This window comes from Oryctolagus cuniculus, chromosome 2 (genome assembly GCF_051225735.1).
Source record: "Oryctolagus cuniculus isolate XC-2025 breed Fujian yellow rabbit chromosome 2, ASM5122573v1, whole genome shotgun sequence".
In the NCBI taxonomy this organism is placed as follows: Eukaryota; Metazoa; Chordata; class Mammalia; order Lagomorpha; family Leporidae; genus Oryctolagus; species Oryctolagus cuniculus.
In genome coordinates this window covers 104,500,867-104,515,319 of record NC_142868.1, presented here as the reverse complement: position 1 = coordinate 104,515,319, position 14,453 = coordinate 104,500,867, and the positions used below count along the sequence as shown (strand labels likewise).

The following is a 14,453-nucleotide window of genomic DNA, read 5'->3' as shown; positions in this document are numbered from 1 at the left end:
GCGCCGGCATCCAATATGGTTGGCAGTTCGAGTCCCGGCTGCTCCACTTCCGATCCAGCTCTCTGCTATGGCCTGGGAAAGCAGTAGAAGGTGGCTCAAATGCTTGGGCCCCTGCACCTGCATGGGAGACCTGGAAGAAGCTCCTGGCTCCTGGCTCCTGGCTTCAGATCAGCCCAGCTCCGGTTGTTGTGGCCATTTGGGGGAGTGAACCAGCAGATGGAAGACCTCTCTCTCTCTCTGGCTCTACTTCTCTCTGTAACTCTGCCTTTCAGATAAATGAATAAATCTTAAAAAAAAAAAAAAGGGTATGATTCCAGCACGTGCACCTTAGGGGACTTGTTCAGATGGTAGCAGGCCTGGCATGGCTGTCACTGACCCTTTGGCAAGCTCATACCTAGCGCTTAAGCAAACCTCTCCTCTCTGATCTGATCCCATGCTCCCAGAAGCCCCGGGGTTAGGACTGGGCCCTGCAGAGATGCCCACAGAGTGAGAGCAGACGTTCCCTGTTAATGGGCTCCCTCTTGTCCAGGCGCTGGTGATGATCCTCGTGATAAGGGAATATATTCATCACGACTTTTAAAATGTCAGTGTTACTCTTTTGTTTTCATTTTGTATGGGAGTTGAAAATGTCTTCTATTTCGGGAATATGAAAAGAACGCAAAAGCGCAGTGTTGGAGGCATGGCGATAGTTCCGTGCACTTCCGTGTGGGCTGCGGGTGTCTGTTGACGGACACTTCTGGCAGCCACCCACATGCAGGTGTAGCCCTTTTCTTCCTGCACACGCCTTGGTGGGGAGGGTGCGCATCCTCAGGCAGAGACCCAGGAGGCATCCTCCCCCCTGCCTACCCAGCCCGCACCGTCAGCACCCAGTAGCCACGCACAGAACATTCTAGCTTTCTGGCCTGGGGGTTGGGGGTGAGCGGTAGTGTCCTCTGACATTCAGTTCTTCCCTGGTCCTCCCCAGGACACGCGGGATGGTCAGCTAGGACCTATGAGCCTGGTGAGGCTGCTGTCACGGGCAGGTGCTGGCAGGGGAGGGCGTGGTGATCTGGGGCCAGCAGGGTGTAGACCAGTGAGGGACCTTCTGACGTGGTTAGCGCCAAGCTCCCAGACTGGCCTCAAGCTCCCCATGGGTGTAGGAGTCTCCTGTGTTGACCCGCTCCCTGCTGTCAGGTGCAGCCAGAACAATTGAGAGCCGTTGTCTGGAACTGCATAAACAATGGGTGGAAGAAGCTTTTGTTCTTCGTGTATTTCTTTTTTTTTTTTTTTTTGAGATTTATTTATTTATTTTGAAATTCAGAGTTACATAGAGTGAGAAGGAGAAGCAGAGGGAGAAAGAGAGGTCTTCCATCTGCTGGTTCACTCCCCAGATGGCTGCAACGGTGCAGCTGGGCCAATCTGAAGCCAGGAGCCTCTTCCAGGTCTCCCAAATGGCTGCAGGGGCCCAAGGACTTGAGCCATCTTCTCCTGCTTTCCCAGGCCATAGCAGAGAGCTGGATTGGAAGAGGAACAGCCGGGACTTGAATCAGCTGCCATATGGGATGCTGGCACTGCAGGCGGCGGCTTTACCTGCTACGCCACAGCAGCGGTCCATGTTGAACTGATTTTTTTCCTGCTCCCCTGCCTTCCCTCGGGCTCTGCCAGCTGGGGGCAGAGCACTAGGGTCCGGAGGTGGGGACCTCACCCCATGAAAGACTGTGAAGGGGAACAGGCACCTGCCATTCTTTGAGGAGCCCTTCAGTAGAAGCAAATGGATAAGGCTATAATACAGAGCAAAGCAGCCAAGTCTGGCTGGAGGAGACATTTCAAAGGAAATAATCCTGGCTTTAGAGCACGTGTTTTGCAGCCCGGTGTGAGTTTGTGTAAACTCCCTCTGAAGGGCTGACAGTGCTGCTGGGCCAGCCTGAGGGGCCCCTGCTCCTGGGATCCCCTGGGTCTGCCAGAGAGCAGGTGAGGGGGCCAGCTCTTCTATACAGCTACACAGGGCTGTGTTCTTCTTAACCCACGGGGATGCCCCCAGCCGCAAATACTAGGACTGCATGTGAGTGAGACCCCGTGTCTCCTTCACGTCACACAGGACTGAGAAGTTCCCGGCTCAGGCCTGAAGCCAGATTCCGCACAGGGGGAGCTGGAAGAGGGTGGTGGGTGTAGGGGGCCATGAGGCCTCCAGCCCCACTGAAGGGCTCGGCAGAGAGGAAGGCAGAGCCTCCACGGATCTGCCCGGGTCAGTGCTGTCTCTCATGTCTTGCTTTGCGCTTTCCCACCTGCGTTAATTCCTGGGTCACCGCCCCGTGACCAATCCCCCCTCCACCTCTGACCTCAGACATCCTCTGGGATCCTGATCCCCTTTTCCTAATGAAGACTTGCAGCTGCCCCCCCCCAGTGACCCTCCTGCAGATTCTAGAAAGTTCTCTGGCAAGATGCCCAGGCCCCTTGCTGCACATCACTTGAGGACCATGTGGTGCCCGCAGCACCCACACAGTTTCCCTCTGTGGGGCGAGAACAGAGGCAGCTCGTGCCCCCCTGTGTTTGGTTCTGTGCTCTCCCAGGTCAGCTCCCCCAGAGGGCCAGCTGGCGTGTGCTCAGTCTCTTCTGCTGCTCCGAAAGACAAGCGACACAGCCGAGATCGTCCGGGCGCTCCCCCAGCGTGTTGGCATTTGTTTAACCCCGTCTCGTGGGGCTGATCCCAAGCTGATTATAGCGTCACCTCTCCTGGCCGCCCCTCCGCACTGTACACACAATGCATCGTTTCCTGGATTCCCCTGTAGGAAGGAACTCAGGCTGAGCCAAGTACAGCCTGCAAGAAAGGGCTCCATCAGAATGGTGAACGGAGAACTCCCTGCTGGTGTGGAGGACACTGTCACTCCCAGATGGTGAAGGGACCCAGCCTTTGACCTGCGGCCCTCTGGACCCCACCCAAGCTCAGGGCCTTTTATTCCACAGCTGGTACACACAGGGTTGCTGTCTCAGGTACTACCCAGGCTATGGGCTGGGCAGCCTGGAGTTTGCATTCCCAGTTATCACACAGGCTGCTGCATGAACCCATCTTCATCCCACCTAGCCTGCCAAGCACTTCAGGGTAAAGATCTCCGTCAAGAGCAAACTTTTCACTGCAAAAACAGCACCTGCTCTTTGGTAGAAGGGGTGGGAGACGTGGGAAGGCATGGTGTCCTAAGTCCTTGCGGAATCAATCCAAGTAATACAAGAGTGCTTCAGAAAGCTTGTGGCAAATGGAATTACATACCGTTTTGGTGCAAAAAGTTGTTAAATCCATGCATACAACAGGTCTCCAGAAAGTGCGTCTTAGGAGAAAATGCACAGAGTTCACAGTTTTGAACCACAGTAGACTTATCTTGTAAGTAGCAGGTGCATCTGGACGCACACTGCAAATTCCCCGGAGTGGCCAGCACTGTGCAGGGCAGCCAAGGAGCTGGTTCCTGGGGGAGTGCAGAGCCAGCCAAGCCTAGCTGAGGCTGGGCTTCTGTTCCCTTCTCCCCACTAGTCCCTGCTCCTCCGGGCCTGCACCTCGTGCCCTGGACGTGCAAACCACTGAGAAAATAGGAGCCGCCAGGTCTCTCAAGCACCGTCCCGTCTGCTGAGTGCCCTGCTCTCCGTCATGGCTCCCGGGCTTTGAGCTGCTTCAAAAACCACGTCCGTAAAGTCTGCAGCTGTCACTGCAGCTCAGCCCTGTTGTCACCGCACCACTCACCCTGGAAGCTGCTGTTTGGAAGCGGCTCACCGGTGTGAACGCATTAGCAGTGTGTAGCCGGGGAGGTGGCGGGAGAGCGCGGGGAGCCGTAGTGTGTGGTTGTGACATTACTTAATGAAGCCTCCCTCCTCCCTTTTTCACTTAGCTCAACGACTCCGCCAAGCAGCTCATTGAGATGGACAAGCCGTGCCCAGCCGCTGCGTCTGGCTGTGACGCCTCCTTGCCCTGTGACGCCGGCGCTGTGGCCACCGCGGCCCCGGGCCCCGCCGTGAGCAGCTCAGGGGCGGTCAGTGCCTTTCAGCGGCGTGTGGACAGCAAGAAGAATACCAAGAAGCGCCACTCCTTCACGGCGCTCAGCGTGACGCACAAATCCTCACAGGCCGCCAGCCACAGGCATTCCATGGAGATCAGCGCCCCGGTGCTGATCAGCTCCAGCGACCCCCGGGCTGCGGCCAGGATCGGGGACCTGGCTCACCTGTCTTGTGCCGCTCCCCTCCAGGTAACATCCCGTGGCTAGGGTGGGTGCCTCTGGGCTGCACTCTCCTCTACCCCAAGGACGGCCTTGCTGCTCGGAAGCTCCCAAAGCCTGGGCCTTGGGCAGTGTTCCCCAGGGAAAGGTCTCTGGTCCTATGAGCATGTTTTCCGTACAAGGGAGAGTACAGCCCTGACCTGGACCTTAACCCCTGCCCTGGCCTGGGCCTACAGTCCTCAAGCTGAATGTTGGTGCTTTTTGAGGGGGCACAGAGACTCCCTGGTGAACCAGCCTGGGCCTGTAGAGAGCCCAGAAGGCAGCGGATTTTTTTTTCCGACTTGTGCACCCGCTTGTCCCACCTCTGATCACCGAGTCCTGTGGCTGACAGCTTGTGCAGGGGTAGCCACGGTGCACCAGCCGCGGGTCCTCTTGAGGCTGCGGTGCTGCGTGGAGCCCCCGCCCACTCTGCCAGCTGCTCCCTGGGTGAGAGAGCCCACCCAGAACTGTGACTTGTGCATGAGGCTTGGCCTTCCATCGCTCTGCATGAAGAAAACCAGTCTGGAGCCCTCACGCACTCATCCACACGTGGAGGCCTGCTGTGTGCAGCAGCAGCGTGGTGGGGCATGGGCTCTGCATGACAGAATGACTGCAGCCCCCAGCTCCCAGGGCTTTCCCACATCAGCTGTCCCCCTGCCTCCCACCGGCCCCTGGAGACCCGGCACATCCAGATTGGGACACAGAGCGAATGCTCAGCCTTGGGGCTTGGGGGAGAGGGAGGGCATGTGAGGGGGAAAAGGCTGTTTGTCTGCAACCCAGAGCCCTCACCTGCCCACCTGTGGGTTCTTGGGCCACAAGGAATGGAGGTCATGGTCACAGGTCCCGTGCATCTCCTTTTAGGAGCAGATGTGGCTGTTGTTGCTAACGGTTATGAGCCCTCGCCAACTGCTGTGCTGGGCTTGGGCGGTGTGGAGAAGGGGCGGTGCTGGCTGCTGCCGAGGCCTGTTGGTAAAGCCGAGGCCTGATGGGGACACGCCTTGCAGGCTACAGGGCGTTAGAGGGGACTCTGCGAGACGGCAGCTGTAAATCAAACACAAGACGGCGCTGAGCTGGTGCTAAAATCCTCTGCCGAAAAGTGAGCGAAATGCAAACCAGATGCTCGCACACAGCGACATGGTGATTGGTTGGCGCACACGCTGGGTCGGGGGGCAGCAACATGGGCAGGGGCCCTGGCTGGCTGCGTCAAAGAGCTCTTTGGTGTGATTGGTTTAGTGATGCCTTTCCTCTTCCCTGAAGATAGAAAGGGTGGGGGCTGTGGTTACTACAGAAACGGCTTTGAAACCGGAGCCATTTCCCTGCTGCTTAGGCAGAGCCCCGTGAGTGCCCTGAAGCCTGCAGGCACAGCCTGAGCACGCCCCAGGGGGCCTCCTGGGAGCAGCTGTCCAGGGCCTCCGTGGCCCTGCTGCGAAGCTGCTGTCTGCAGCTCTCCTCCGTCTTCCGCCCTCGTCTCCTCCAGTCCTGGAGTCTGAGCGCTCTGGGTTGGCTCGGATTTGAGCAGCCCACCCGCAGCTCACGCCCGCTCCAGCGCCCCTCTGCCCCCAGTGCTGCAGGAACAGGGGAGGGAGACGGTGGCAACCTCCTCTCGCAGTGACCCAAGCGAAGCCCACACCCTGGCTGCGACTTCCTCTGCTAGGAAGCAGAGTCCCAGGGTTTGTGTCCATCTTAGAGGGGAGGGAGCTGAGGCCCATCTCGGGGCCATGCTTCTGTGCCAGTCTGCCTGTCTTTCCTGGCCCCGCTCTGGCTATCAGAGAGGTTTGGACGGGTCCGGCACACAATGTCAACCCACCTCGGTTTCACCTCACTTTTCCACCATGCAACCCGGTCCCAGTCTTCCCCACTTGTCTGTGGTGGGTCCTTCCCCATGTGCGTGGCTTTGCCTCCTCCTGGATGTCCACGCGCTGGGTGTCCCGTGCCAGGCCTCAGATGGATTCACCCTCATTGATTTTTTTGGGTGGTCTCCATGGCCCCCATCAGTGTCAATGCACACCGAGCAGTCTTGCACATAAATCACCGTGGCCTGGAATGCCACATGGTCTTCCCCAACAGGACGACTGCCGTCACCACGGCTCTCCATGTAGGATTCCGGTTCCAGGTCAGAGGTTGCAAAGAGGGTGCATCTGGTGGTATCCAGTGGAGGACTCTGGGCACGGGCCCGGGCAGGCTGAGCCTCCGACAGCCGTCCCGCTCACATTTGCAGTCTGCCCTCGGCGGAGCTCAGAGGCCAGCTCCGCTCCTTATAGACCATGAAGCAGCACTCCCATGTCAGCTCCTGGGGGTGGGGGGAGAGAATTGGCAGGGGTGGGGAGAGGGAAAGAGGCTTTTCAGGCCCATGCCACAATGAAACATCGGGACGATTGCTTCCTGAGGTCATTGGATCCAACCGGGAACTAATGACACTCATGGTTGATGAGTGACGGCAACTCCTTCTGAGAAGTGCTGTGCAGTCGACGGCTTTGTCATTGCTCAAACACCACCCAGTGCGCTCTCGCCACGAACGCCAGCAGGAGACGCCATAAACATGGGCTGTGAGGCTGCTGCCGGCCCAACACAAGCGTCGCACAGCAGACACCCTCAGATGACAATCAAATGTTGTTAAGTCCAAAGTTAATACATAAACCGGGACCACTCATTTATCATCATGAGTATCGGGTACCACATGTAGCCGCATGTGCTTTGCTTTTGTATGACTGGCGGCATGGTGGGTGTATGTCAGCAGTACCACCACACGTGTGAGTACCGTGTTGCAGTCCCACGTCACGTGGCTATGGTGCCTCTGTAATCTTCCAGCCCACACTCGTATGGGACGTGGTCCATCGCTGACCAAAGCATGGCTGCAATTGCAAGTTAGATGCATTTCCTCATAAACCAAATAAGAAACCAGCGTGCCAGACTGCCTGGACACGGTTAGCGCTGAAGCTCCCCGTAACAGCCTGTGTGAGCCGGTGACAGGCACCATGTGGCGAGCAGCCCTACTCCGGGGGCACATGGCAGGAGGCCTGCTTCTGTCTCATACTGTGTTGAGTTGCGGGCAGCTGAGGGCTAGCTCTGTTGCATTCTCGCCCTAGAACACCAGTAAACACAGGCCAAGTCCAAGCTGTTTCTGCTATGGCCAATGGCAGCTCTACTTGGCTCCCATGGCTGTTGCACTGTAGCTGCCTTGAGGCCCAGCAGAGGGTGAGCAGCTGGGACAGAGGCCACAGGACCTGCGAGGCCTGGTGTATCTGATACATCCTGCCCTTTATGGAAAAGACACCTGCTGACCCCCATGCAAGGTGTCCACAGCCGCCGCGGGGTAAGCGTTGCCTCTGCTCCCGGTTCATTGGCTGTGGCCAGCCCCACAGCCCAGCCCCCTGGAAGTGAATGGGGACACAGAGCCTGCTGGGCCCGGAGGAGGGGGACTCAGATGCTGTGACCAGTCCCCAGGTCCGCACTTACCCCAGGAGCCATACCTGTCTGTCTTCACTGCTGAACACAGAGCGAGAAACACGGGTAGGATCTGTTGTCTGCAAGAGACTGTGTGGAGGAAGAGCAGCGCCTTTACACACCGAGGCCGGGGTGCATGGTGGGTGTGGTGAAGCAGCCGTTCGGGCTGCATCCCACATCCGAGTGCCTGGGTTCCAGTCCAGGCCCTGCCGTCTGTCCTCTGCAGCTTCCTGTTACTGCTCCTCCTGCGAGGTAGCAGGTGATGGCTCAGGTATCGGGCTCCTGCTACCCTGTGGGAGGCTTGCATTGAGTGCATTTGCCTGGCTCAGCCCTGGCTGCTGCAGGCATTTGGGGAATGAACCAGCAGATAGGAGATTTCTTTCTCTCTCTCTCTCTCCCCCCCCCCCCCTGTCCTGGTTCTCTGCCTTTCAAATAAATAATAAGACCAAGAGCAGCACTGATCTGATGCCCTTCCTTGTGCTGCTGACACATGGGTTCTGCAGGGCTGGGCTGCTACGTGGACACGGCTCCCTGGCAGGCACTGGCTCATGGCCCATCACAGGCCAACTCCCCATCCAGCCACGGACAGCTCTTCCGTCAGACCTCGCCCGCCCCTCAGCTTTGGAGAGCCCAGTGGCTTCCAGACCAACTCCAAGTAGGCAACCCCTTGAGACTGCGGCAGTGCCCTTTGAGATGAGGGCGTGGAGTGGGCGGGGCATCACAGGCCAGCACTCCTCCAGTATATCCCTGTCTGAGAAGCCCATCAGAAGAGCTCCGGGTGACGTCTTTGAGGTGCGTCACCACCTGCCATGTGTCTCCAGGTGCAGGACAGACAGATGGACATGTTCCTAATGGAGGAAGCGCCTGGGCGAGAGCCACGGGACTGAAGATGAATATCAAAAGAATCCAATTGTGCAGATCTTTCCCGAGAACTTCGTTCTGCACATCTGGAGATGGCTGTGGCTCCAAGACTTACCCTCCATGGCTTTGCAGTGGGGACAGAGAGTGCTATAGCTGTGGTGATGTGGCATCCTGTCGAGTGCCAAGCTTTTCACGCACAGAGCCAACACCGTAGCATTTCTTTTGCTGCTGTGCCCAGATAGGGGCTTTAGGCCATCCGCTGGCCGCTGAGTTCCTGGTTCCCTCACTTCTTTGACGGTTCCAGCCTTAAAGCTGCATCCCGCAGTGGTTCCGAGGAGGGACTGCGCATGGCTACTCCCCACCCCCAGGAACCACGGGGCCGCCGGGATGTGAAAGCGTGATCCATGCCAGAGGGGGCAGTCAGAAGGAAGGGCCAGCGATTAGCACAAGGAAATGGGAGGAAACAGGCCAGGCTGGCTCCCAGGGGCCCCTGAGGTCAGCCTCCTCTGGAATTGTCCCTGTCTTCCCGGAGCTCCTGTGTGGAAGGCACAGGTTGTTCCTGGACAGGAAGAGGGGAGGAAGTTGAAAACCTTCCCAGCAGATGTCCCGACCCCACGTGCCTTCCTGCAAGCTCTCACAACCTCGTCTTGTCATCGTCAGACCCCAAGGCTGGATGGTGAGCTCTGCCTGACACAGAGGGCCCTTCTCCTTGGACGCTTAGCCTGGGGCCTGCTCACAGGGACTCTTGGATGGATGGACAGAAGGACACAATGGATGGGAATGGAACAATAGGAGGCACTTTCGGTTTGAAGGCAGGCAGACAAGTACCTGACAGTGAATGAAGACTGCATTCTTGCAACAGGGAAGAGATCCCATGGTAGCTGCCGGGCACCACCCTGCATCCGAGGACACCCAGAAAACTGACTCTCGTACAAGGGAGAGGAAGTGAAGAGGGCAAAGCGATGGCTGGAAACCACCTGTGAGTCTTCTCTGTATTTGAGAGGCAGGCAACACACACACACACACAGAGAGAGAGAGAGAGAGAGAGAGAGAGCGAGCTCCCAGCCACTGGTTCACTCCCTGAAATGCCCACAACAGCTGGGGCTTGGCTGGGCTAAAGCCAAAAGCTGAGAACTCAGTCTGGGTCTCCCACATGGGTATACGGACCCAAGTGCTTTTTTTTCTTTTTAAAAAAGATTTATTTATTTACTTGAAAGTCAGAGTTACACACAGAGAAGGAGAGACAGAGAGAGAGAGAGAGAGAGGTCTTCCATCCACTGGTTCACTCCCCAGATGACCGCAACAGCTGGAGCTGTGCCAAACCAAAGCCAGCAGCCAGGAGCTTCTTCTGGGTCTCCCACGTGGGTGCAGGGGTCCAAGGACTTGGACCATCTTCCACTGCTTTTCCAGGCCACAGCAGAGAGCTGGATCGGAAGTGGAGCAGCCAGGACTCGAACTGGCGCCCATATGGGATGCCGGCACTGTAGGTGGCAGCTTTACCTGTTAGGCCACAGCGCCAGCCCCATGGACCCAAGTTCTTGAGCCATCACCTGCTGCCCTCTTGAGGTATGGGTGAGCTTGCAGCTGGAATTGAGAGCAAAGCCAGGAGTAGAACTCAAGGCACTCCGATATGGAATGCCGTGCATAAGCAATGCCTTCATCCCTAGGTCAAACTGTGCCTGCCCCCCGCTCTCCCGCTGCCTCCATGAGTCTCCTTGGTGGAAAAAGAAAGTTCCAGAACAAAACCTGTTGGTCCAGAGTTACAACTCGTGAAGCCCCAGGTGGAGTGAGAGGCAGATCCTGTACCTGCTTGGCAGACTGCCCCTCCCCTGCCTGATGTGCTCAGGAGTTCCCTCCCAAAGCAGAGCTGTTGGCAGATGCTGTCTTCTCGAATCCCATCCACCTGCTTAACAGCACTGTGGGAGTGCCGCGGCTGTGGCTTGTCGGCCCCAGTTACCCACCCAGTCCACATGCAGACAGTGGAGCTTCGTCCTCTCGTGCTAAGCTCTTGGAGCAGCCACTGGCAAGCGTTTTCCAGAGACAGTGGGAATGGGTGGGCGTGGCTGGCTGCCAATCAAACTTCATTCTCAGAAGCAGAAGCAGGGATGGTGACAGGATGCCAGGTCTGGCGTGGCCCCTCACACAGACCACAGGCGAGAACTCCGGAGCCCGTGGGCTAATCTGGAGTGCTTGGGGCAGGGGTGAGCAGTGGGCAACAGGAGGCTGTGCACGGCGGGGTCTCCTCTGCAGATGCAGAACGAGTACTTGCTCTCACGACCGAGAGCAGTGGGAGCGAGGTTGGCACAAGGTGCAGCCCACTTCCCCTTCCAGGGCCCGGCTTCCAGAGGGTGCAGGGCCCTCCGGCTGCCCAAGCTGCTTGCAGGTCTGTGCAGCACCGAGCCGAAGCAGCAGGCCGCCATCTTTTATCCTCAAGTTTGCTCTGGGGAGCAGGTGCACAGGGGTCTGATTCACTGTGTGTAAATGGAGTAGTAGCAAGTGATGAATAAAACGTGCTCATTTCACTGCTCCTGTTTTCTGGACTCCTATTAAAAATTAAAATGAGGAAGCTGGCGCCGTAGCTCACTAGGCTAATCCTCCGCCTTGCGGCGCCGGCACACCGGGTTCTAGTCCCAGTCGGGGCACCGGATTCTGTCCCGGTTGCCCCTCTTCCAGGTCAGCTCTCTGCTGTGGCCGGGGAAGGCAGTGGAGGATGGCCCAAGTGCTTGGGCCCTGCACCCCATGGGAGACCAGGAGAAGCACGTGGCTCCTGGCTTCGGATCAGCGCGGTGCACCGGCCGCAGCACGCCGGCCGCGGCGGCCATTGGAGGGTGAACCAACGGCAAAAGGAAGACCTTTCTCCCTGTCTCTCTCTCTCACTGTCCACTCTGCCTGTCAAAAAAAAATTAAAATGAGGAGATGTTTCTTCTCTGGGTGACTGTCGGTGCCACGGAGTCAAAGGCAACGGCTTGCAGCCCTGCACTGCCTGGCAGCCTGTGCGCCACCTCTTCCCCTCCTCGTCATCCCAACGGGAGCGATACGGCACCTTGTAGGGCCTCTAGGATGTGCCAGCAACCATGGGCACTCGGGGACCGCGGCGTAGCAGCAGAGTACAGTGCAGGACCTCCAAGCAGGGGAAGCTGGCATTCCAGGGAGCAGGTCACTGTCCCAAACACAGCCTGCTTCTCCCTGACCGGCAGCTCCAGGGCTGGGCACAGGCTCTTTCCCAGGGAGAGAAAAGAGGTGTGGGAGCTAAGACCCTCCTCTGGCTTCAGGGCGTGGCCCAGGCAGCTTGACCCACCCACAGAAGCGCAGCCCTGGGACACAGCAGCGGGCAGGCACATTTTCCTGTTACTGTTTGCACCGTGGTAAACGACGTCAGGTGACGGCATCCTTGCTGCCGGCCTGGGTGTGGGGGGCGTGTGGGGGCAGGGCTCATATGATGCACGCATGCGCTATGTGTTTGAGTATTAAGCCGAAGCGATGACTGCATTGTTGTTGATGGGGCTCGTGAGAGAGCAGGACCACCGGCATCCCGTGGGGCTGGCCCGCTTTCCCAGAGTGTGTGCTGCTTTACCTGCCCAACCAATTCCCAGCGTGCGTGTGTTCTGAAGTCAAGGAAAAAGGAATATGAGACCAGCCTGCTTGCTTGCAGCCAGGGATTTCCTGGGAGTGGGCTGACGGGCACGGCTCCGTCCTGGACAGGGCAGGGGACAAAGCTTTGAAGTCGGAGCAGAGACCCCCACCAGGTGATCTTGGAGCAGGGATGGATGTCTGTCTCCGGACTGCATTCCTGACGACTTCTATTCCAAAGCTGCAGGAGCCCTTGCTCCTTACTTATTTTTATCACTGGCCAGCTCCCTCCCCACTGCCAAGTCCTCCCTAATCCCTTAAGGCTCTGAATCTCGTAAAATTAAGCCTTTACAAACCAGAGCTGGTTCAGAGAGGCAGCTCGGAGATAGGGGGCAGCCAGGTGTGCCTCCGGGGCCCCCGTGCCCTGTGGAGTGCGGCCAGAACCAGGACCGGTGCCTGGAGTTACATTCGGTTGAGCTCAGCCACACTGTTTTTAGCCCCTGCATTCCCTTCTGTCCAGAGCCATCTGGAGAGAGGGACCTTTGGCCCACAGTATGACAGTGTTCCCAGACTGCGCCTCGTTGGAAGGAGTTTCTAATGAAGACCCTGTAAGGAGGGCCCCCTTTCTCTGCAACACCTGCCTGGGACCTAAGGGGGCTGCTGCCCCTTGGGCTGCTTGGCTTGCCCCGGCTCTTGTAGTCAAGCTGTGCTCAGTGGGCACAGCTCAGCTGGTCAGTGGGAGGACACCCAGCCCTGCTCCCTACAGCCTGACGTTCACAGCCGACGAGAGGGAGTGAGGTGAGCGGCGTAGGTGCTGTGACGCCGTGTAAGAGTGCCTTGAACGCAGCACCGAGATACCGCTGCAAGTGATCTGTTCATTGAACTGGCTACCGGGAGACTAGCAGGCCAGGGCTCACAGGGCGTGGGTGCACTGGACAAAGGGGAGGTTAACGTTCTCGGAGACTCTGGGATGCCACTCAGAACACTGAGCTATTTGAAACTTGTAACTTGTTTCTGGAGTTTTCCATTAAATATTTGTAGACTTCGGTGAACCATGGATAGCCAACTACGAAAAGCAGAATTGCAGATGAGTGTGTTGGGTGCAGGGCGATCGCATTTTGCATCTTGGGGACCAAAATGCTGCCACAAGATGACCCCTCCATATGGGCTCCTCCGTGGCAGCTCTGAAACAGCTGTGAAACCCACTCATTTGCTTTGTTGCATTGTTTCAACTTTCCACTGAGAACCAGGCTTCCAGCAAAGCTGTCAGAATGTGCCACCCTGGGCTGCCTTAAGATACAGTCAGTTATCTGAGCGATCAATGCTCACATTGCCCAAGCGACCCTGTGGCTGCTCTGCCATGAACCCCCAGGTGCCCTGGCTGGCCCTCGTCAGCCTGCCAACACCCACCCTGAGGGGCTTGGTGTTTGGCAGTCAAGCTTGTTATTCCCCTACTGAACTGTGGCCAGAGTGGCTCCTGATACTGGGGAGGCGGAGAGGCTGGGGCAGGGCACGGGCCCATCCAGGCTCTGTCTTTTGCATGTGCAGTGTTGGGCTGGGTTAGTTTGGAAGTTTTGGGGAGAGTTTAGTAGCACAGGAGGATTGTTAACAAAAACAGCCTGATGGGACTGGTTGGAGCCAGCCATCTTGTGTTCCCACTGCTTCCACTGCCCAAGGACTGCACCCTGCTACACAAGAGCCAGAGCACCAGCGCTCCCCCCCCCATGCTGCACACAGCCCCCCATGCTGCACACAGCCCTCCATGCTGCACACAGCCCCCCATGCTGCACACAGTACCCCCCACTCTGCACACAGCCCCCCCGTGCTGCATACAGCCCCACCATGCTACACACAGCCCCCCACTCTGCACACAGCCCCCCATGCTGCACACAGCCCCCCATGCTGCACACAACCCCCTCCATGCTGCACACAGCCCCCCATGCTGCACACAGCCCCCCATGCTGCACACAGCCCCCCATGCTGCACACAGTCCCCCCGTCCTGCACACAGCCCCCCATGCTGCTCACAGCCTCCCCCATGCTGCACACAGTCCCCCCCCCATGCTGCAGGGACACAGCCCCCCCCATGCTGCAGGGACACAGCCCCCCCCATGCTGCAGGAACAGAGTCCACTCCCCATGCTGCAGGGACACAGCCCACCCCCCCATGCTGCAGGGACACAGCCCCCCCCATGCTGCAGGGACACAGCCCCCCCCATGCTGCAGGGACACCCCCCCCATGCTGTAGGGTCACAGCCCCCCCCATGCTGCAGGGACACACCCACCCCCCCATGCTGCAGGGACACACCCCACCCCCCATGCTGCAGGGACACAGCCCACCCCATGCTGCAGGGACACAGCCC

The 14,453-nt window shown here is 58.2% G+C and overlaps 1 protein-coding gene across 1 annotated transcript in view; it reads left to right on the top strand.

Annotated features, from left to right (window-relative positions):
• Positions 1–14,453, top strand: part of SH3RF3 (SH3 domain containing ring finger 3) — a 330,082-nt gene that overhangs the window by 249,939 nt on the left and 65,690 nt on the right. Inside the window, exon 4 of the mRNA XM_008252855.5 lies at positions 3,855–4,208. Within this exon, the coding sequence (XP_008251077.2) occupies positions 3,855–4,208 (354 nt within the window). The remainder of the gene's footprint in view (positions 1–3,854; positions 4,209–14,453) is intronic.